This window comes from Nymphaea colorata, chromosome 7 (assembly GCF_008831285.2).
Source record: "Nymphaea colorata isolate Beijing-Zhang1983 chromosome 7, ASM883128v2, whole genome shotgun sequence".
In the NCBI taxonomy this organism is placed as follows: domain Eukaryota; kingdom Viridiplantae; phylum Streptophyta; class Magnoliopsida; order Nymphaeales; family Nymphaeaceae; genus Nymphaea; species Nymphaea colorata.
In genome coordinates, this window is record NC_045144.1 from 1,998,997 (window position 1) to 2,024,143 (window position 25,147).

The following is a 25,147-nucleotide window of genomic DNA, read 5'->3' on the forward strand; positions in this document are numbered from 1 at the left end:
CAACTTTCATCATGGGCAAGGTAAAGAAGGAATGTCTCATACAAGAGAAGCTAAGCAGATAAAATATCTGATCCTTATGGCTCAAGATGTGCTCAATGTCTAGCTGCAAATAGGATGGGTTGCACGACTAGAATTTGAACAAAAAAAGCCCATGACCAAAATCCAACCAACAAATAATAAAGCTGCATATGAACTTGGATTCTTTTTGCTTTTTCTTCTGTTTTCTGATGGACGGTTCCCCAGTCAGAAACCATTAAAACAGTTAGAAGCACAGATGAATAGCTTAGCAGGCAATGCTACTCTGACTGCCGCTTCTTTTGACCCATAGAATTGATGCGATAAGGCTAGTCCTTAGATGAGCTTCTGCTATTAATGCTGCCAAAACCGTGCTCTATTGCATAGTGCACAATGAACATTTCAGAAACTCACAAGATAGCATGAGTGGGAGAAAGCTTGTGCCTCATCATTCTATGCCTATGAAGCACACCTCATGGGTGAAACACATATTTCATTTTTTCAGTGTTTATAGATCTTTTGTACACTTCAAGTTTTAAGGTTACTAATTTATTTTTGCACCTTATTCAGTTTGCAGTATGTGGCTTCTTCTTCTGCAATGCTATTCTACTGTACACATTTTTTCTGTATATTACTTAGAGTGCATTTCCATCCATGGTTCAATGATCCTTCTCTTGAACCACTGATGGAAAGACCTAGAAAGAGTATTAGACATCCTAAAAGGTTTGTTTTATACGAGTCTTTTAGTCCCAAATGCAGGAATAGATTGGCAGTCATTCACTCTTTTGTTGAACCCACTAGTTACCATGAAGTTATCCAGAGTCCTCAATGGATAGAAGCAATAAATGCTGAATAAAAGCCTTTAAAAAATGTGAGACTTGGGAGATCGTACATTTACCTAAAAAAAAGAAAAGGAATGTAGGTGGTTTTGAAAGTTAAAACCAAAAGTGATAATATCTTAAAAAGGTTCAAAGCTAGATTAGTAGTCAAAACATATTCCCAAGAATATGGAATTGACTATGAAGAGAAATTTGCTTCAGTTGCCCGAATGACGTTAGTTAGAACTTAGAACCCTGATAACTATAATCTCCATTAAAAAATAGCTTATATATCAAGTGGATGTTAAAAATGCTTTTCTAAATGATGAACTAAAGGAGAAAGTTTATATGTCACCCCTTCAAGATATAAAATACTTGAAGGCTATGGTCTACACTTTTGTTTGTAAAAAATTCATCTAATGTTATTGTGCTTTTATTTCTTTATGTAGATGATATGATCATTACATGTGATGATAAGGATGAAGTAAGTAAAAGCAAGCAGTTTTTAAAAAGAAATGTTAGACTTGGGTTTCCTCACATATTTTCTTGGTAATTGTGAAAATACATGTATCTCCTTATTCTGGTTAAAGTATGTTTTCATTGTTATAACTTGTTTTACTGTTTTAACCCTCACAAGTGAGTCCTAAGTGAGGGCAGTTATGTACTTTATCTTATTTTCTGTAGCTTTACTTAGGGTTACTTTCTTTTCTTTTAGTCTAACTTTTGTTCTCTAGAGTCAAGCTTCATACTCTTTGTGGCTGCTGCAGGCATACTAGCAGATTTGAAGCTAATGCATATTTGCCTGGGAACTTGCACTTTTAGCTGGATTTCTGTTCTGGGTCTGAAGTTCTAACAGTAATAAAGTCAATTATTCTAGAAGAGGGTATCCGCTGTCCCAGATCAATATCAAGTTTTCTGCCGACATAGTTAACAGATCTGGAATCTCTGATGATAAGGTAGTTGAAACTCTAGAAGCACCTGGAGTGAAAATGATGATAAATGATGGAGAACCATGGATAAATCCTACACCATATCGACACTTGGTTGGAGCTCTCTCCTATCTATCTATTACCAAACCTGATATTGCTCATGTTGTGCATGTACCAAGACAATTCCAACATGCTCCCACCACAGTTCATATGGGTGCAGTGATAAGAACCTTTCGGTACATAAAGAATACCATTAACAATGGAGTACTTTTGCCTTCATCTTCTTCTTTAGAATTAATCACATATATTGATGCTGATTTAGGGAGATTCCAACAATCGGCATTGCACTACTGGTTTTTGTGTGTTTTTTAGGTATTTCATTAATTTCTTGGAGATGTAAGAAGCAGAAAAAAGTATCTTTGTCCTCCATAAAAGCAGAATATGGATCAATGACATCAACTACTATGGCAATTGTGTGGTCAAAGTCTACTCCAAGACATGGGAGTTGAGCTTGAAGAACTAGCAAAATTGTGCTGTGAGAATAAAAGTGCTATACATATGATAGCAACAACACTTTTCATGAGAGGACTACGCACATTGAAATGGACTGCCACTTTGTAAGAGATGAATTTTTAAAAAAGTACCTTGAGTTGCCCCTTGTTACATCATAGTTCCATTGGCAAACTTTTTCACCAAGGGGCTGGCCGCACCCAATTCTCCATTCTACTCAGCAAATTTTCAGCGATTTCAACATAAGTTTGAGGGAAATGTTAAGGAATATGTCATCAAATATAGTATTAAATTAGGATTATTAGCATTAGATTAGATTCAATTTATTTATTTGATGTCATATCTGTAAAATTATTTCTGTATCTTATTTTTTATTTTTTCTATTTTTGTTTGTTGCTTGTTGCAGCCATTGAGTAGCTGGGAATATCCATTGGCTATATTTCTAGCCATTTGGTAAGCTAATTTTATGTGTGATCGATAATACTATTCAGAGTTTGTCTTCTCTCCTTATGAAGATTCTTTCTGTCACTGATACAGTCTGTAGATTCAGTTGTTTGACTATGAACGTGTTATCTTGTTTACAGCAACCTGAATGTGCAGCACATAAAATTCAGTATATCTCACAACTCCTTTCAATATATGTATGTATATTATCACTATATTAGCATATATATTTGTACGTAGCTTGAAGTAAATATTTCCTTTTATTTCTTGATGCCAATGCTTCTTTTTTCTTTCTCCATTGTTTCTTCCTTTTTAATGTGATAAAGCTAATGCCCAAAGGGCATTACAGTCATTATTGTTTCAGATGTTGGGAGCCCTTCTGTTCTTTAAGGAACTCTTTCTCTTGTATTAGCCATGAATCTCTGCATGCATCTTAGGGATATAAAAGGAGTTGTTTAACATTATTATTTTGTGAAAGTGATCATATTTCTTCATCTTATTGTGGTGGAGTGTACTTGTGAGATAAATCAAGTGAGAGATTACTTCATGAAATTGTTGTAGGAGCTCTCTAATTTGCATTGAATGAGAGAGCATTCCAGTATTATGTGGTATGAGAGCTTTGATTGATTAGAGAAGACTCTCGATGCCTCCGAATTTGTGCTGGAAGTTAAGTTCTTTCTTCTTGTGTTTGTTTTTGACTTTTTTTGTTCCTTTTAAATTATTTATCATGAAAGGTAAGTTTAATGTAACTGTCCCTCATAAACTCAACTCATCAAACTATGTTATATGGACTTGAGGCATGAAGCATGACATTCAAGGGAGAGGTCTGTTGGGATATATTGATGCATCCAAAGTAAAGCCTACTCTTCAACTAACCAAAAAAATAGGTCAAATTATCAAGAGACCCAATGGAGATGAAAGAATCAAGGCCATTGAGAATTATGAGAAAAAGCTTGATGCCTAACACATAAAGCACTCAAATGTAACGTTTTAAATCCTCAAAAGCACAAAGTTAAGTTTTGTACAGATGCAGCCAAGTTTTCCCTTGTTATTGAAGCACGAGATTATCTTCTAGTATGGACCGAGAAGCCAAGAGACCCCCCTCCCAACACCCCCCACCTCAACCCCCACAACCCCATCAAACACACTTTTCCTCTTGCCTTCAAGGTTTGGGCTATGTTGGCTTGCCCAGGAGGTTGACACCCATGGGAAACAGACAAGGATTTAGCCTTCTACTAGTTGCTAAACCATCCAGCATGGGATTATCTTCAAATAGGAATACAACAACAAAAGATATTGAATATCAATACTATCTTGAGGGAAAAATCTGTCTCACCAAGTAAAGTGACATTACAATGTCAGAATTTTACTTCTCTCATCAAGTTATGGAATGAAAATACATCACTTTAGCCTACATGGGACAATATCAAAACGAAAAGCAACAATGTCTTCATTTCCTTAATAATCTAAGGCTAGAACCTGAGCAAGCTATGTAGAACTTGCTCCACCAGCCCAAGGATCCTTCTATGGCGGAAGCTTTGTCCAAATTGTCAATAGAAAAACAGTAGGCTCAAAGAACTCTCTAATAGTGGAGGAGACTCCATTGCGAGCAGATCAAGGTCCAAAAACAATGGACAACCTTATAGGACAATTCTTTTTCAATAAGAATTGCATTACTTATGAGGTATATACAGGTCCAAATTCAATTCAATGAAGAAATGTCATCGTAATTATAAAGAACCCAGATACATAAAGCCATATTGCCAAACTTCAAGAAAGAAGATAAAGGGGGTCAAAGCTTTAGAAAACCTTGAACAAAATAATTTTCAACAAGAAAATATCTACACCAATGTTAGATTGATTCCAAACTAAATTTGAACCTTCTATCTGTTTTTCATATCACTGATAATGGTTGTAATACCTTTCTTTTAAACAAATATTGGGTGCAGGATTCCCAACTTGAGAGGTTGATTGGACACGGCCATAGAGAATGAGGCATTTACTACCACAATTTTCTTGGACCCATTGAAGCAAGAACTATGTTATAATGTCAAAATTGATATTAATTATTGTAACAAAAAAATTAGGAATTTTACAATGAAAAGACTACATATGTATTGACTGTATTTTTCAAGAAATGCAAAAGCTTCCATTTCCATGTCTGAATTATGTTTTTCTTTAAACAACTGCATTCAGATGCATGGGATCCAACCCATGTGCTCCCTAAGGAGGGGCATTGTTTTTATGTAGTACTCATAGATAATTATGAGGCATACATGGATCTACTATCTTAGGCATACAGGATTATAGATGTTCGACTTGCGAATGATCACCAAATGATCAAAGCAAGCACACAGTTCACCTGTAGCCTGTAGGGCTTTGCACATAGTTAGTCCCTTTTGTTCCATTAACGATTATATCTCTTCATCTTACTACTACACCTGTGAGAAAAAACAATTGAGAGAGTACTTCCTGGAATTGTTGAAGAAGCTCTTTACTTTGTATTGGCCCTATTGGGTTAGAAAGGCTTCCATTGTTATTCAAGTAATGACAATGCAAAAAATGATTTCCATTTGCTTGGTGTCTACACAATGAAGTAGGCGCACCAGTATGACATCAATTAATTATGTTTGCCTACAGTTTTTCCTTTTCTCACTTGTGAATATGCTTGAAAACTTTCACTTTATTGGATGCGAATGCCAACTTTATTTGTAGCATGTGCCCATGATTGCATCCATGCAATTTAGGTTTGACTGCCAAATACAATTGGTGCTGCAATTTTCTTAGTTAAAGGAAAGGGCACTGCATCAAGATATTGGTTAAGACAAATGGGTTAAAACAACAGCATTTGCAACATACAACTTCAGTATCATTTTGAACATCCTTCCCAAAACTTCATATGCAGATAATAGCATCTCTTACCTGTTCTTCTTCCTTGGACATGTGCTGAGTAAGAGATGTCTGAATGGCCCTTGTGCATCCCGCCAATTCTCTCCTGAAACTCTCATTATCTAGCAAATTAGAGCTTAATAATTCAAACAAGTGGTCAAAAAGGTCTGTCTCCCCTTTATGCTCCAATGAGTATGTTCTAGCTACATTTTTCACACGTATGTCAAGGGCTGGAAAAATCACCTGTTTCAACAGTGTTTCTAGCATAAGCTCAAGATGGAATTTAATATTACTAGTCTATTACTGTGACATTTATCACTAAGAATGCCCGAAAAATAAACAGATGTTTGGGATTGTAAAACAAAAGGAAAAGGGGAACAAGCCATATACTTCATAGGAAAAACAGCCCCATCAAATACTAAAGGATAAATCAAAATGTGGATAAAGATTCAGGAAAACTCTGGAAAAATGGAGATATTAAAGCAGGATCTTCATTAAATGATTAATATAGCTACGTTTTCTAATTACTTTTTGAAAAGCCTATGATAATAATATTCCATCATTTTCACTACTTTTATTTTCTTTCCTTTTGCTATATCTTGGATACGTTACTTCTTCTTTATTCTTTATCATTAACCAAATTCTCTCATTTTATCTTATAGATGTGTCTTGAAACCATGTAAATATGACCTTTCATTATGAACTTTTGTTAATTTTACTGTTTACAATTTTCATATGTGGAACTTTTCCTGACACTTTCCTGAAGGGAACCAGCATTATCACAAGCATTTACGTCTCCAACGTACAGCGGAGAGAAATATTTTTTTACTGAGGATGAACATCAGTATCTTAGATATGAAGATATTATCAGGACATATTCATGATATTTTGAAAGAGAAATACTTGAAACGAACCACTGAAGTAAGTATATCTTGTTGTTTCAAAATTGAGAACATCTGATATATTTTGGCCAGGGTTGGAATTTGGACCCAGCAGCTCTTGGCTTGATTGGTTCAACTCGTATCATGATGCTTTCAACAGTTCATCAAGTTGTTGAGTTGAGCATGAGCAAACTCACAGTGAACCAAGTCTTAACAGGTTATGTAAGTTCAAACTTATCTGCACTAGGGTCATTAATCAAATGAGCTATGATTCACTCTGGCTAGGCCAGGGATCTGAATCAAGTAGCTCTTGGTGTGAATTGGTTCAGCTCATGTCATGGTCCTTTCTACTGGTTCAACAGGTCAATGAGTTGAACATGAACCAGCTCACTATGACCAATAATCCAAGTAAGAACAGGTTGTATTAGTTCAAACTTATCTACATTAAGGTCATTGATCAAATGAGCTCTTAGTGAGCGGCTTATATATATATATATATATATATAAAGGAAATTTATGACATGCACTCACAGTTTTGTATTTTGTCAATTCATATAGACTCATGAGGAAAAGTAAACCCAAATTGTTCTTAAACGATCTCATAGTTGCTAAATCGCCCTCATCACATACAGCTTTAGCTTGAATCAAGTTGAAGCTCAGGTTGTCATATAAGTAGAACAGCTCAAGGGACAAGCTCAGAAAGGCCACGTTTGTTATCAAATGAATGGGCTCAGCTCATGATGAACATAAGTTCAGTTTAAAATTTTAAATTACTTCCTATAAGCTACTGAACAGAGCTTCCCTGTCAGTTTGTTTGGCTCCTTTCCCGGACATGATTTTGCATAACATATGATGTGTTTTGTTAGGTAAAGCAACCACAATCTTGTTCTGACGAGATGTATTTGCAGCTTCACGGATGCAACTAGAAAATCTTATCACTTGACACGGGTCGCAAGATCCTCAAACGACAATCAAATCCCATAAACCGTACAGATATTTAAGGTGAACTTCAATTACCTAAATTCTGCAGAACCTTGTAACAGATTGGAATTCACAGTCCCACAAACCATACAGGATCTTGAAGTTGAATTTCAAGAAGCTAAATTCTATGGACCACTATAGCATATTGGATTGATGCTCCCGGCTCCGACAAACCATACAAGATATCGGTAGTGAACTCCGGGGGCAAATTCTGCAAAGCTCTATAACATATTCGAATTCCTTTACAGAGACAAATTAAGGAAACCAACGAGAATCCTTCCACGAAACTATCAAAATGAATACCAAACTTGAGTAACTGCCGCGTAACTGAAAGGCACGAAAAAGTCAACTATAAATTCCCCACCCTATGCACCAAAAAATGAATCAAGAAAACTACGTAAGGCAAAGGACGTCATAGTCTGCGAATAGAGGAAAACCAGTTGAGGATGAATTCCCAATATCAAACACTCAGAACGAATCAGAAATGTTGAAAAGTATGGGTATCTTGAAACTTCGTCAAATTCCAGAGGAAAATAAAAATAGAAAGGAATGCGGGCGAGAGGGATACCTCATCCTCGGCGATGACATGGTGCTTGTATATCATCCGGAGGAAGTGGTAGCGGCCAAGAAGGGCGTTGATGTCGCCACCATAGTCGGTGGCCAAGTCGAGAGAGGCGCGATGGAGTTGGTCGAGCTCCGAACGGATGGCCTTGTGGAAGAAGAGGAACATGAGGATTGGCGACCGGTGAGAGGAATTGAGAAGGTTCTCCTTCACAGGCGCCGAGGCCGGAGACACCAACGACGACGGAGAAGGAGGAGGAGGAAGAGAAGGAGAAGGAGAAGGAGAAGGAGGAGGAGACGGAGAAGACGGTGCAGAGTCCACGGCAGAGTTGCCAATGGGGCCCGCCATCTGCGCAGAGAGCACCCTGTCGTTGTGCTGCAGCCCCGCCAACGGCGTCGCCATCACCCACCCCAGCACCTGCCAGAGGCTAAGAAGAAGATTTAGCACCCGCTCTCTCTCCCACTCTCTCGCTGTGCCTCTGCTATGTCATCTTCTTTCGCTACGTTTTGTTTCGCCAAGAAATGCGGAAGAATCGGATCTCTCGTAGTCTCTCTCCCCCTTCTCGTTAGCGTCTGCCTCGGTCGGCCTTCGTCCCTCTAGAATATTTCGGATTTTTTTATTTAAATTAATATAATATATGTTTTTTTAACGAGGGGAAAACGAGTGATGTGAGAGGGAGTGGTTGGTCTCTCTCCAGCTCTTATAAGGCCATGAGTGTTCGCTTCTACGAGCAGGGAAACTGCTGACGTGTCCGGATATTGCCACGCCAGACGAAGATGCCACGTCGGCACTGAGCGAGAGGGGGAGGCAGCGGAGGAGCCGTCGGTGGACACCTGCCTTCTCATTTGTCTATGTCTTTTGACCCTTTTCTCCCCCACTCCGCCGTTTAAATTTCTCGGAAGGAAGGGAGCGGTTAACGAACGGAGATGGATTGTTTAACTGTTTGAAAATTTTATAATCAGACAAAATAAGCTAAAAAAAAAATTAACCTTTACTTCAAAAAAAAAAAGTAAAACATAACCGTGTGTTTGATAGTCTTACATCTTACATGCAAGTGATGTACCCACAAAATAAACAAATACCAGAAACCCAATATTTCAACACTATGAAAAAGAAAGAATGAGTATTAAAACCATTAGCTTGCATTTATAGTCTAGATCTTAAATCCAATGTCGCATGAAAATTATGTTTAAAAAAACCTCAATTTGTTTAAACTGAAGATCTCATTAACTTGCATTTGATAGTCTCGGATCTTAAATCCAATGTCGCATGAAAATTATGTTTAAAAAATCCTCAATTTGTTTAAACTGAAGATCTCATTAACTTGCATTTGATAGTCTCGGATCTTAAATCCAATGTCGCATGAAAATTATGTTTAAAAAATCCTCAATTTGTTTAAACTGAAGATCTCATTAACTTGCATTTGATAGTCTCGGATCTTAAATCCAATGTCGCATGAAAATTATGTTTAAAAAATCCTCAATTTGTTTAAACTGAAGATCTCATTAACTTGCATTTGATAGTCTCGGATCTTAAATCCAATGTTGCATGAAAATTATGTTTAAAAAATCATCAATTTGTTTAAACTGAAGATCTCATTAACTTGCATTTGATAGTCTCGGATCTTAAATCCAATGTCGCATGAAAATTATGTTTAAAAAATCCTCAATTTGTTTAAACTAAAGATCTCATTAACTTGCATTTGATAGTCTCGGATCTTAAATCCAATGTTGCATGAAAATTATGTTTAAAAAATCCTCAATTTGTTTAAACTGAAGATCTCATTAACTTGCATTTGATAGTCTCGGATCTTAAATCCAATGTCGCATGAAAATTATGTTTAAAAAATCCTCAATTTGTTTAAACTGAAGATCTCATTAACTTGCATTTGATAGTCTCGGATCTTAAATCCAATGTCGCATGAAAATTATGTTTTAAAAATCCTCAATTTGTTTAAACTGAAGATCTCATTAACTTGCATTTGATAGTCTCGGATCTTAAATCCAATGTTGCATGAAAATTATGTTTAAAAAATCCTCAATTTGTTTAAACTGAAGATCTCATTAACTTGCATTTGATAGTCTCGGATCTTAAATCCAATGTTGCATGAAAATTATGTTTAAAAAATCCTCAATTTGTTTAAACTGAAGATCCCGATAACATGGATATTAAATTTACAAATCCATGATATAAAATCCGTGGTGAAATAAACACGCCCATAATAATTTGGCTAAAACTTCAGATTTGAGATTGGATCCGAAGGCTAGCATTTGAGATTTCCGAGTATTTGAAATCACCTCGAATCTCATATCTGATTAGTAAACAGATGCCCAAGTATTCTTGCAGCTAACACTTGGTTGGAATCAATAGAGTGAGGAGAGAAATAAGAAAGAAGGTGGTGCAAAATCAACAAATGATCGACCTGGGCATACGAGAGCATGGTGTCATTCTGTTTACGGTATTGCGCACTCCCTCTAGCGTATATTTTTCATTTGGAAAAAACTTCTTTTTTGAATCTATTGTTTTGTCCTTTTAAAGGAACCGCCATACTCGTTCAGAAAGAGAAGGGCGAGGTGATGATGTGGAAATATGAGGAGGAGGCGTTTGGTTTACCTCCAACAGAAGGGTCTGTCACTGAACCCACCTTGGATTTATGACATTGCCAAACTCCATATTTCAGAAGCATAGATTTAAAGTTTTCATTTTCTTTTTAGTCCATGGGTCTATAGTTGTAAAGAGAGGGCTCAACCTCAGGATTAGAGGTTTATACAACAATGGAAGTCATGCATCTTTATGTTCCTTACGGGTTTGGTTCAACATTGGGAGTCGAATAAGCAACCAGTTTATGGTTCATGTGTGGAGGGTATAAACCCCGGTGCTTAAAAGACAGTTTACCAATGTGCTAGTTGAAGCCCCGAAAACATTTTTAACTGGGTGGTATGAGGAAATACTCATTCTGCTTATTGGAAAGTCGTCTTTATAAAAGATTTATAATTTTCTGTTGAAAACATGGATGTGAGATCCTAAGATATTATTTCTGAGGATCCCCAATAACTTTTGATATCAAATAGAAAGCATTGAACAGCCTTTAGAGATTATTTGTATGCATTTGTCTGTTTAGTTATCTAGCTCAAGTCACCAAAAGGCAGAAGTATTGCAACAAAAGTTTTTCTTGTTTATCTTTTCAGTCAACAAAAAGGTAGCGAGGATTTTGTTTTATTAGTTTGATGCTACAAAAGAAGATATTATACTTTTGAAAGTCCAGTGGTTAGTGTCCAATTACTGTGTGTTTTCCAATTGCACAAATGCAAATGCAGTGGTTTTTGGGTTTTCATCCAACAGAAATGCTCAAAAATCATGTGCACTGTGTGTTAAAGCTACACAAGAAATTCAATACCATGTGCACTGTGTGTTAAATCTACACATCATAGTCAAGACTTTTTTTCATTATGCTTCTAATAGGTAGTGTATGGTTCAAATGTGTTGGCTTTCCAGACTAACTTTTCTGAGCATTCAAAAGCTCCCTAATTTTAAACATCTTCAATGACAACCAGGTACATGTCTGATCAAGAAATGAAATGAAAAAAAAAAATCAATTTTAAATATATATTGTAACAAGGAGCCATGGGACTTGCCCAAAAGAAAAACCAACATATTTGACACCCTCAACTCGGTGATAAGTATAGTTTCTGATCCACAACTAGAGTTGATGGTGAATTTGATAAATATTACTGGAAGAAGCTGAAATTAAGAGTCTAATTTTAAATATAAACTCAAATAATCCATTATCCACAGTGCTTGCTGCAATATGGGCTAACATTGGCTTCCACAACAGCAATTATATAGGTGCACTGGGAAGTAGCAAATCTAAATGGGTAGACAAAAGCCTTGCGGTAAACTTTTCACTTCTCTAAAGATATAAACAAGGTGTTGTCAATGAAATGGAAAAACTTTTTGTAAGCAAAAGTAACAAGATACCCGAGTAATTTGATTTTCAGCCATATGCAAAACCATTCAGGCCAAGCAAACTTTTACCAAATTTGAAAGCATCCTAGGCAGTCAAAACAACCAACATTTATCGTAGCTTCAGCAACATTTTCAGTTATTGACTTTTCTTTATTGCTTACTCTCAAATTTGGAAAGTGTCCAAATAAATGAGAATTTACTATAAGACATCTCATTGTTGCATCGCTCTAGTCCCCCTGTCCAAGTCTAAACTAAATTAAGGAAAAATGGAAGGAACAAAATAATAGAACAAAAATAACAACAGTAAATGAGAAATGAAACACAAAAGAACAATTAACATTTTGATTGAATCAATGATTACTTACATATCAGCCCTAAGATCGCTTTATCTAGACTAAAGGTGGATCCCTGAATCCAGATCCAAAATAAAGAAAACAATAAATAAAAACCAAATTTCAAAACTAAATCTCTTCTTCTTTCTCTCTGCATCATTTTCCTTGCATTGCTAAAAAACTGTTGACAACTTAGTATGAAGTGAGACACAAGCTACATATTATCATTAATATTCATTAAAATCTTAGATATGATATTATATGAATATCTTAAAATGTGATACCATATCTTTCACAAGGTACATTTTATCATTAAGATTCATTTAAATCTTAGATATGATATTATATGAATGCCTTAAAATGTGATACCATATCTTGAGATCTTGAATACATGACTATTTTCAGGAGAAATATACAATCATCTGCACATATATGGTGTTGCAAGTCAAGCTGACTTTATGTTTTTGGTGAATATGAGCTACGAGTCAAGTCTGAGTTGGTTGGGTCATATTTATTAGTACAAAGACTAATTGATCAACTTGAGTTGAAGAAGTACTATTATTATAATTGCTTAAGATACATTGGACGTGTTGTGAGGTATGCATGCTACTATAGTGTCAGATATAATTAGAAAACAAACTATTAAAGGTTATGAGTATGTAGCTTAGGTCATAATCTTGGATAGCACAAGTTATGATCTTAATTTGTTTCTATTATTCATTCATTTTAGAAGTTTTGAATATTAAACCATCTTGGCATTGGATAAATTTTTATTTGCTCCAAACTAACCTTTTCAATTATTTGTTGATTCCAGAAATTTCTTGTATAAAATTCATAATTAAATATTGTTTATGTATGTAAAAGTAACAAACATAACCTGTATTCTATACTTAACCAAAAAATTTGTCCTAGAATTGATTTTTTTTTTCTAGAAGGAAGGTGAAATAGTATATGAGACTATGCTTGATCCTCATGTAGAAGTACCAACTATAACAACATGAGGACATATGAACGCTTATTGATAAGATGAAGAACATTTTGAAGAGAATTGTATCGGCTCACATTTGTTCCTAATAGGGCCATTCATGATAACATCATATTGGCTCATAAGATTATCTATAGCCCAGAAAAAGATAAGAAGCCTTCAGTTTGCCTCAAGTTGGATTTCTCAAAAGTGGATGATAGAATTAGTTGGGCCGTTTGTTGGAATGTTCTTTTGCATCTTGGTTTCAATTAGATGCGGGTGGATAAAATCTTCATGTACATCTCCACAGCTTGACCTATTATTTTAGTGAATGGATCTTCAAGGAAATACTTTCACATGAAGAGAGGTTTGAGTTAGGGTGACCCCTCTCCCTTTACCTATTCATAGTTATGGAAATCTTCTCAAAGTGCATTAATGAACTTGTCAAGGATAAGCACATTTTGACTCCCTATTTATAGTAGGTGGATGCTTGCCCCGGTTATCTTCTCCTTTGCTAACGTTGCCTTGCTCTTTGGTCAAGTGAAGTCAAACTCCATGAGAGAAATTTTGTCCTTGTTGAATCAACTAATTAGGATCCATGTTGAGTTGAAGGATAACACTCAAAAATCTGTTACCTTGCCTTTCCATGTAGAAAGTGGGGCATTTAGTATGATCACTTCCATTCTAACGTGGTCAGTGGGTAGTATTCCCATTCGTTATTTGGATGTTCCCTCTCTTTAATAGTAGATTGAGGCAAGAATTGTATGAAGTGCTGATCTATAAGGTAAACAAGCATTTGGCATGATGGAAAAATAGACTCCGTTCTTACTCCAACCGCTTGTGCCTTATCGTTTAATATTGGACCACTGCCTTGCAGCTTAAGTCTATCATGCTTGGTTTCCTTTGAGCTTCCAGTATCCATAGTGGTGTTAACCACTTAATCCCATGGAATACTCTTAAAAGGCCTGTAGAAGAGAGAGGATCATGTTTGAAGAGCATTGGTGAAGTTAGCAATAGTTATATTGCAGGAGAAGATTAGTGAGTAGCTGAAAAGATGTTTCCCATCATTTGCAATGTGTTGTAGGAGAATATTAGCATAATTTTTTGTCCAACAAGTGGACTGCCATCATTTTGAGGAAGCATGTTTTAACGGACAACTTCCTTGATTTGCGGCCTTTTCTCAACTCTCAGTGAACTAGTTTATCAATTCAAATTATGTCAACAATTATATAATTAAAGAGTTGTTTTCTCGCTCTGGAATGGAAGTCCCCATACCTAGTGAAGGCCTGAATATGTTTCTTCAAGGTAAGTTGGTGGAGGAACATGTGATCCTTGGATATTTGGAAATTCACAAGGAGGAAAATGCTAGTGGAGAGCTAGAAGCAATATATTTGAAACCATGACATTATTTGTAGAGCTAGATGGTTTTGCTTCCTTGCAGGGCATAATAGGTTCAACACTCTAAGATCATTAGCAGCAAGAGGGTTGAGTCAAGCAAATCAATACTATGTGTGCCGTAAGAAACAAGAATCTACTAATCATATCTTTTTTCAGTGCCTTGTAGCGATGACAGTTTGGAAAGCCATGACTTCTAAGTTTTGTAAAAATCATGTTGTTCACAAAAGCTTTGTTGTAGAATTGAAATGGTAGTTTATAGCTAGTTCCAAAAGAAGCTGGCTCATGAGGTGTTGGAGCATGAACTTTCAAATATCCATTTGGAAACTTTGGACTAACAGAAATGCTAAAGTCTATGACCTTATCTCTCCAACAACTAAAGACCTTGTTGGCAACGTGTAGAAGACTTGTGAGGGCCATTTTTTGGTGGTTTTGATAATGAGTCCAATGAAAATCATGAATTGAAGTGTTCACTAAATATGGAGTCATTCGTGAGTGTCTAGCCCAATATTCCTGATGAAGACCTATGCATTCAGATTGTCACTTGTAAAAATAGGAACCATAGGATGAGAGTTTTGGGGATTCATAGGAACTGCCAAGGTGACATTCAGATGCACAAAAATGGTTTCCTCTTAAAATAGCTAGGGTCACTTCTACTAGTGGAAGCACTGAACTCTTTTGTAACTTTTGAACAAGGCAATATATTACTGATTGCTGACAATGGTAATTGGCTTCATGGCTTACCATATGCTTGGAAGAGCATTCTTCCATGCCTAATGTTTTGGAAAGGGTGAAGGATTCTACTATAGGTTTGTTATTATATACCTATTTTTGTTTAATAAAGGTGGGAGGTTTAATCTCCAACAGGGTTGATTCAGAATACTTGCTTTATATAAACATTTAGATTACTCATGAGGCATACATGGGTTCGTTAAATATTTATTACCATCTCACTTATATTGATTCAAGTTGTTGCAGACTTATGCTGCAAATTTGCACAATTTAGCATTCTTTGCACTTTTTATACAAATTAAAGAACCAATTATACAGCAGCTATACATACTAAGAGATATTCATGTACCAAAGCTGCTTATGAAGTCTTGGCCAGCCTCCCTCAATTTAGATTACAAGTCAACTCTAACCAATGAATATACATTAAAATTGAACATTTGGTACCTGTTTTTCATGTAGGGGAAAGCATTATTGGTAGGTACACATTGCTAGAAACCCTAAAATGTCATTTGAATGTGTGGAATCAACATTGTGATAATCAGCAACTAATTGTGGCAAGCTGATTTCATCTAGTGGCTGATTCAAGAGTACCATGTATTTCTAATGCCTTTTGGAATATTTTAAAATTTTTAATAATTTAAAAGTAATTTTTATATATTTTCATATATTTTCATGATTATTTTTATTAATTATCGATTAGCAACTAATTCTATGAAATAGGTTGATTCATTGAACCACTTACTTGGCCTACTTTTTTTATAACACCGTATAAAAGTTGTGTTCCACTCAAAGGAGGGGGTTCACCAATTAATCAATTATCGTGAATCGCAAATAATAAAATATCCCGTTATGTGATAAAATAGTCTATCTAGGAGCTGGTTTGATTTGGGAAAATTTGATTTAATTTGCATTACCCACTTAGGGCTCGAGTTCAGTTTCAAAATCAACCCCATTCTGAATTAATCCAAGTTTGATATCTAAATCTAAATCTCAGCATTGAACTTCAGATTAAGAATTCCTGATTAAGCAGACTAAAATGAACTTATTAAATTTTGTCAAAAACTAATGTAATGTATAACCCATATTAAACAATAATATGCATAAACTTGAATTGATAAACTGACGTACTCCTCAATGAGCTGGACTTGGCTCTATTTCTTTTAGGACCATATTGAGCTCAATGCCAACCAATCCAGACCCATCAAAGGTTCAGACGGGTTACCAACTGCTTGAACTCAGTCCGTATGCAGCCCTACTTGCAAGTAGTGGAAGTGCATGCCATCTCTATATTGGAGGGCATGTGCCAGTGGTGGAGCCAAAAATTTCTGCCAAGGGGCACTAAAAAATTATTTGAAACTTTAAGGGGCATTCACATGTAAATAGGTAAAACATTAAAGAGATATTAATACATAAATACATGAATTTTGGTAGGCTGATATGAGCAATTGCACACACCAGTCCAAACTTTGCTCTCCCACTAGCATGTGCTACAAACATCCGTATTTTGCTTTGAAAAATACTTTACAGGTTGTCTAGCTAATGAAATAGTTATATACCACTCCACGAACCTGCCCCAAAAAAATGTGGTAAATTCATGAAATATTAGAACCAATTTTCTATGATCCTATCGCGATTTTGGGTTATGTTCATCAAATGATATGTAATTGGTCTATTAGCCAAACAATCCTTAAAATGTTTTGAAATATAAATAAATAATATACTGGAAAACTATTTACTGATTAACTTTTTGAAGATTACCCAATAGTTGAGTATTCTAAGATTGGTGTTTTGCTCCAACAATCAAATAAATACTTAGAAGTCAAAGTTCTAATGCTTTTTATTCATAAAAAGAAAAATGAGTGTCTCCAAATCATTGTCCTCTCTTTGTAGAATTGGTTCACATCTATTACTTCGACCAAAAATTGAATAACAAGATAAATGAGATTACTTAATGGAAACTAATAGAGGCAAAAAAAAATAGTTTTTTTGTTGTGATAGCTCATAAACGTCATCAAACGTTTGCAAATATCAGTCTCTTTCCCAAAGGTCAGAGTGCCGCATATTGTTTACTTAATATAGGGTACCAAAAAGCTTTGTTGTTAATATTTCATACGGACCCATATGATGATAAAGTTGACAATGAGTTATGGGGCTGTGAAGTCCACAATTAGTTCATGCAATCTAACATATTAATAAAAAATTAATTTACAAAGTCAATTTAAAATTTTAACATTCTATTATAAGTCAATGCAGGCTCATGTGTGTAGCTATTGTGCATTGATTTTGTTAGTTTCCAACACACGAAAGAAGCTGAGATTTATGACACCGTCCAAAAGTGTAGTCGATATGTTGGATATTTTCCTAATTAGTCTTCAATTGAATTGTCAGGAAATGTTTAATTATGCAATTGAAAAGTTAGAATCCATGAAAACATTCTAAAATTGAAAAAAGCCTATGAATATTAACAACATGTTGGCTTAGAATTCTTATACAATTCAAAATAAATTTAAATTGATCCAATATATATATATTAATCTTGCATAAATGTAGGGCCATTCATCTGGACAAAGAGGGATGGCCCTCACATTTAATTTATTTTTTTTAATGCAGCTTACTTCCCTTCAACGGCAGCCAAAGCTCCACCAAAGGGAAGGGGAGGCCAGAACGGCATCCCCCTACGTCGTTGCCAAACTGGCGGAGACCCAGCAGGCACGTCGGCAATGGCGGTGGAGGGGCCCATCATCCGTGGAGGGCGATAAGGGAGCCCCAACAGCTTCCCCATTGCCCCCCAGCCTCCACCCATAATCGGCTGGAGGAACCCCGACGATGGGTGGAGGGCAACGGCGGAGGGTTGCTGGCCGGCCAGGGAGGGAGAGGGAAGAAGAGAGGATAGAGAGAAAAAGAGAAAGTTGAAGATTAATTTGAGCGGTCGATCTGGTCAGACGGTTCAGATTTGATGTCCCAAGATGTTATTATAAACTAATGTCATCATTCAGATTATATGTATATATATATCTTATGCAAAGACTTAGTAGGCCTTTGCTTGGCTGTTATAGGCAGTCCCCTATAACGACTATATATTTTTAACAAAAGAAATCAAACAAGTGTCTAGCATTTGAGAGAAGGGGAAAGTTGTTGTCTCCTTTGTTAAATGAAGTATGGGGCCCGTGGCTGGCTAGGAGGAGGGGCGGCCTCCCCCTTCTATTTTTTCTAAAAACAAAAAGAGAATGAGGAGGTTGTTGCCTTCCCACCAGTGGGTGATAGCCTCCACCGAGGATAAGCAGTGGGACACCATGGTCAACAAGGGCTACGTGACAGCCTCCCCCTTCTCATTGATGTGGGAGACCTCTCGTTTCCCATCACTCAACACTAACATGCCCACTATTTTCAAAATATTTTCTGGTGTAATCACTAAGTCATCCTTAAATGCTTCTACCATCTTCCATTTGTGAGGCCACTTCCTCCCCCCCACAATAGACATCTCATGTTTTTTCTCCAACTTTTTTTGCTATGAAGATGGTTAAGTATCTTTCAGTGACACCTAGCTAATATAGACCCTACTTTGACACACTCATTTGTGCATTATCTACTCCTTACTCAACATTGCTTAAAGAAATAGCATTTCATTAGTTTTTATCTTAGTAGAGAAAAACAAAACATCACTGTTTTGCTCTTATCTTTCTATCAACATTGTGGATTGAGGAGAAACTTTGCAACTTATTTATGGTCATTGCTGACTATACCAAAGCACAACGAAATTCTAGCTAGTTTTATCAGCCTATCATCCTACTTGAGTGATAGGTAGGTGTTCTTACAACTTGCCTAAGTCGATTTATGAATTGTCCATGAACATATATTGGGATTTCATGACTAGTTTTATTTATGTTCATAATCTTCGACAAACATATGACAATGCTCTAACACATTTCCAACTATTTTTTAAATCTCACATAATTCCAAGCACAAAACTCTTTATTTACCCTTTTCCAAAGTATATGAGTTTACATAATAATTACACACAAGTTGCTTTCTTGTCCCTTTCACAAAGATTGTCTTTATTAATAGGGTTGATTCCCATTTTTTACATATCTCTTGAGTGTTAATCATTTCCAAACAAATCATAAATAGAAGCAAAATGGCACATGCAGGGCCTGACTATTCAAAATATCCTTGTAACAACAATGGGTGTTTCCTATCCTCCATGTGGCCCTCTAAATTTCTCAAAATTTTAAAATTTGACAATTTATTTTTTTGCTAAACGAAAGAATCATGCTAATCCAATAACTATAAATTAAAAAATAGTATGCATAACACCTAAGATATGAGAAAATTGAATTAAGCACCTATAGTATTGAAGCTCAATCTTGAATTACTATGCAAAATTGATAAACAACCAATTCTCTTTCTGATACATTATCTGATGACTCGTCTTTTCAAAATAGTACTCATTTTTCATTCTTTATTTTGCACCCAATATGTTGTTTAATATAACTACCTCCAATCAAACATTTTCAAACAAGCCATTATCTTTTCCAATGCTTGCTAACCATCATCTTTTCCAAACAAGTTTATCATTATTATATAGTTTACAAACTTTGCTTGCTAGAAGCGTACTGTCAATCTCCTCTGAGGGCTTGATACATTGCCTTATTCTAGAGGGTTATAAATAGTTTTCCAATTGACTATGTATGGCATCTTCTTCTCATCTTGAAGGTCAACCCATAAAATGCAGCCATACATGATTTCAATTGTAAGATGATAGATTGAGAAATTTGAAAAAATTTCATTTAAAATACCAAGATTAATAAAAAATTGTGTTCTAGAAGGCAAAGACATCAATTATATGATATAAGTTGTGCCTTCCATTTTTATGACAACTTTGGTACCTCTACTACATATGACCACATTTTAGTAAGCATAAGATATAGATGACTTGGTTTTGAATCTCTCTAGGAGAAAAGATCAATCTTGTAGCAATCTTTGCTTTTATACTGCCTATGTTATGGTGATCATAACTTTATTATATATGGAGTTATTGAGTAAAATAGGCTTGAATTATTTAATCGTCCTTGCACTTTTCATTTGAATATAAGTGCTATATTAGTGTAGTTTATGCTTTAGATCTAAAAAATGATCTCACTACCTTGCAAACATCAATGCTAAGTGCATTCCATGTTTATGATAAAAGAAATCGGAGAGCTCATTTGAGCCCATTGCACTTTCCTTAGCAAGACTAAGGATTGAACTCTTTATTTTCCTGATGGTTATCGATGGTTATCGAAGTGAATAAGTGTTTGTTTGGCTTTTCATTCACAATTTCCCCAACTTTCATTTCATCAAATAGGTACCCATCTATTTGACCTATATCCATGAATAGTTGAAATTGACTAATGGCAGCTTCTAATATGTCCTCTTGAGAAAAGTAAGTCCAACTTTCAACTTTCAATTATGCAATGATGCTTTTTTATTTTTTTCTCTTTGTAGTAATTTGAAAATATCTTGTATTTCTGTTGACTTCTTTCATCCATCTTACCTTGAATTTGTTCTATGAAGACACTTCCTCTAGGCCAAACATTTTGACTTGTTCTTCTCGATGCAAATATGTAGGATTCCAATTATAAGATGATAGATCTAGGGACTTGAAAATATACATTATGACAATTTCTTCTCAAACTTTTCTACAATCTCCCTATGTAGTACTTTAGCTATTTTCTTAAAAATAAAGGAAGCCCCAAGTGTTAATTGTGCTGAAAAATGACCAATCTATAGGATGTTGACCAACTGCTGAGCTTTTTGCATTTAAGAGTTGGAAATGTATAATTATTGGTTTCCAAGGGTTCACTTTCAGCCTAATTTCAATCTCCTAAAAAAAAAGTTCTATTTCTTTGATTGCAAATTTGGTGGCTCTACTAAATATGAAAGTGTTATCGGTAAACATATAAAATAGAAGGTGTGGTTTTGAATATCTCAAGGAGGAGAGGTTAAACATAAAGTCATCCTTGCTTTTATGTTTCTTACATCATGGAGACCATAACCTTACAATAGTCTTAAATATGAATTTACAAGATAAAATAGGCTTGAATTCTTTAATCATCATTATAGCCTTCATTTCATAGATAATTATTATATTTTTATAGTTTATGCTTTCAAATATCATGTTTTTTTTTTAAATATTACTACCTAGCAAACATCAATGCCAAATATAAATTTCATAAAAAAAAATTAGAGTATCCATTTGGACACACCATACCCTCCTTGTCAACATTAAAGATTGCACTTTTATCTGTTTGATGGCCATTCAATTGATTAAGAATTCATTTTTCTATTCATCCACAATTTTCCCAACTTCCATCTCTTCAAATAGGTCCTCATCTGCTTGATCTATATTTGTGAATGACTGAAATTGGCTCATGGCAGCTTCCAATATGTCCCAACAATATAAATAAGTTCAACCTTCAAATTCCAATTACAAATGTTGTTCTTTTGTTCTCAATTTTTTTACAATAGCATGAAAATATCTTTGTATTTTTATTACCTTCCTTTATCCACTTTACTTTAGATTTGTTTTGCCAATATGCCTCCTTTAGGGTAAGCATTCTAATTAATTATTCTCTAATAGCTCTCCTTTTTGTACTTGAGGTTGCCATCTTTAACCCTCTGTTTGATAGCCTCAAGGCTCTTCTACAAATCATGAGCTCTACCATCTATCAGCCAAAGCCATTTCAATTCTACGTTTTTATCCCTATCTTACTGAAAGTCATTTTTTTGCAAGATTTTGATCATATGGAACCTTGTGCACGACTTTTCTCACTCTTGCCGTGTGAGGTCATTAGACATGGTTTAATATAGCCTTGAATCTAGATGATCTTTCGATAGAATCCCTCTTATTATAGGCCTTCAGGATTAGGGCCTTATGGTTTGAGGTAGGCTTGGACTTGGTCTCCAACTTGTATGAGATCACATTCACCATCTTACCCACCTTTGATTGATAAAGCATCAATCCAAGACTTGTGCTATCCATCCCCTTATATCAGTCCATGTAAAGCTAGAATTATGATAATTGAGTTCAAGATTGTTACAAGCATCAATGAAGTGATCTTGATCTATGAAAGATTAGCTAATTAGGCATAGCCCTAGTTTTGTCAGTTGCTACCCTCACAACACTAACCTCACAACATTAAAATCTCCCATAACCATGACAAGACCACCCTCACAACTCAAGGCTTTACTCAACACTAATAAACAACTTTAGGGTGATTGAGCAAAAAAAATTCCAGCCATGACAACCGAAATGCCCATTCTTATTATGATGATTAGTGGTAGAGCCACAATTTGGCTGCTATGGGCAATTGCCCACCCCAACTGACAATATTTGGTTTATTTACACCTAAAAACTTCAGTAGTTTTCAATTTTTTACATATGAATGCACCATAAAGTTTGAAACTTAAATAAAAGTGTCCCTTAGCTGGAAATTTCTGGCTTTGCCCTTGATTATGACCCTTCCCATCATCCACCATCTTGTTGGCTTCCATTTATATACTTTCAATTTACCAACATCCAAATTACTAACCTAGCATTACCAAAAAACTATTTCCTACTATACCAATCTCATTCTTTCTACAAAAACATGTGAGAGATGTTCATCACATGTACATAAGGATGACAAATTATAATGAGAAATGGGAAGGTTTACAATTCCATAATAGGAGTCAATCAATCTTCATCCAAAATTTTTTTCTTTTTGTCTTCTCAAATCTACTGAGAGATGCTAGAATTGGTGACAATAAATGTCCTTATTGAGTTGAAAAATGATTTATGTTGATCTCCTCCTTCAAAATCTACACAAAAGATTTCCTTGTTAATCTGCAGCTATGTGGTAATGTCATGCACAGTATAAAAATATTGCCACTTCCATGTAACTGGAAGGTTAAACTTCAACATCATACATAAGACCATTTACAATCTTGTGGAGTGGTCATGTGTGAGACGTCTGATGAATAAAAGTACTGAAAGCCAAATAAAGAGATGGTGGCTATGTGGACATATATTCGTTCAAGGTTTTTTGTATGCAGAATGGATCAAGTGCCACTCAGTTTCTATGATCTCAGAACGTCAATGGGAACATTCACTTCTAGCATCATCATTAGCTCAATTGATGTCAATAGAGGATGAATCACCCTTGTAAGAACCATCATGTTTTCCTTCTGTAAATGCCTCTTATTTCAACTAACATAAATGAAGTTTTCACTTTTTTTAGTTGATCAAATGACTAGAGAGGTACAACATTTTAAAGCATTTCTCACCTAAGTAGTTTCACACTACTCCATTCCCAGATAATGAATGATTCACATCCGATCCAGTTCTATGTGATGAGATGATTAATGTGATGACCCATCTTCTGTCTGATGATATGATGAAGGAGACAATGACAAGAGGAATATGCTGATTGCAGAGGACACCATTACTAATGCAGTGGACAAGTCGATTAGAGCAATGCAGGACATGATTAGGAGATAAAGGAGGTAGAGATGAAGAGAAGCAAACTGAAAAGAAACTGATGAGTAGGGGCAAAGCTATAATTTTTTTTGTCACATGGGATGAACTATAGTTTCAAAATTTTAATAGAGTCGAAACATAACTTTTCAAAATTTTTGGTAAACCTTACAGTCACATTATTGGTAAAACGTCGTTAAAGACATTATTGACAAGTCAAATAGGAGTATTTTGACTTCAAATCGATCGCTTCTCCTATCAATGATAAAATAACCGGCAAGCCTCGCGCTGTTGGACGCCATCGAAAGTCTTGCGGGGTGAAGACCAGTACATAATCCGACTGGGATCGGTCGGTTGCCTATAAAGACTGCACTTGAATATTTCATGCAAAAAAAGGACTTCAATTTTTAATGTAAAAAGAAGAAAGCATGTCACGTTTGACCATTTTGCGTTTGGCGTAAAGGAGCAGCTAATGAAAGTTGAAACTTTTCCCGCAAAGGGGTTTGAAGCAATGCATATTGTACAAAGGACCACCGATGGAATAAGTTTACAAGGACAACACAACGACAATTGACAAGGCCGTCAAGTGACAAAATGGAGCGATCGAGACTTAAATCCAAAATCTTCTACTTAACGTTATCTTCTTACGAAGTATCCCTCGAGTAAGGGCGATAACTAACACAATTTTTGCCATAAAATGGCTGATTTACAGTTCTCCCTTTTAGAGACCTGCATCGTTCTGTAAGACCCATTTAAGATGAGGAGATTAACTTGCATGCAGATTTATGTGCATACAATAAGTATGCACCAAAAGCAGTCAGAGTATTTTTGAATTTTTTATAAATTAATGAGTATTTTAAATTTTTTATTTCTTTACAATTATTTTTTATCTTTTAATTGTTTTTATATTTTTATGAATGCATTTTGGTCATTGCACAGTACACAATTTTTTAATGCAACCAACTCGGATTTAAAATGGCATATAAATCATATGATAAAATCTGATTCTGGCGTCCTAATTATCGAAAGCTAGAAGGGCTACGGTTGTATTGCCGTACAAACAGAGGATTTGGATGATTAGGCATCATGCTCCTAAATTATTTAGGGAAATTTTTTATTGAAAGAACCGAATTATAAATTAAAAATTTTAATGAAAGCCGAAACATGATCGTTCAAATTTATAAAGGCTAAAACTAAAATTTGAAAAAATACAAGTGGAATCCTTATCCACGGCA

General features: G+C 35.4%; 1 protein-coding gene across 8 annotated transcripts in view; it reads right to left on the reverse strand.

Moving 5' to 3' along the window:
* Nucleotides 1–8,627, reverse strand: part of LOC116257434 (zinc finger protein BRUTUS-like) — a 30,021-nt gene extending 21,394 nt beyond the window's left edge. For 5 of the 8 annotated variants that reach the window (XR_007573824.1, XR_007573823.1, XR_007573822.1 and 2 more), the window contains exons 1-2: nt 8,036–8,626; nt 5,639–5,848 (exon numbers count right to left, since the gene is read on the reverse strand). Coding sequence is in view for 4 of the 8 variants with exons in the window: in XM_050078686.1 (XP_049934643.1) it covers nt 5,639–5,848; nt 8,036–8,431 (606 nt within the window). In the remaining 4 variants the exon portion in view is untranslated. Of the gene's footprint in view, nt 1–5,638; nt 5,849–8,035 lie in introns of all 8 variants that reach the window. The other 3 variants (XM_050078687.1, XM_050078688.1, XM_031634175.2) reach the window with 3 other exon arrangements.
* Nucleotides 8,628–25,147: the final 16,520 nt, after the last annotated feature.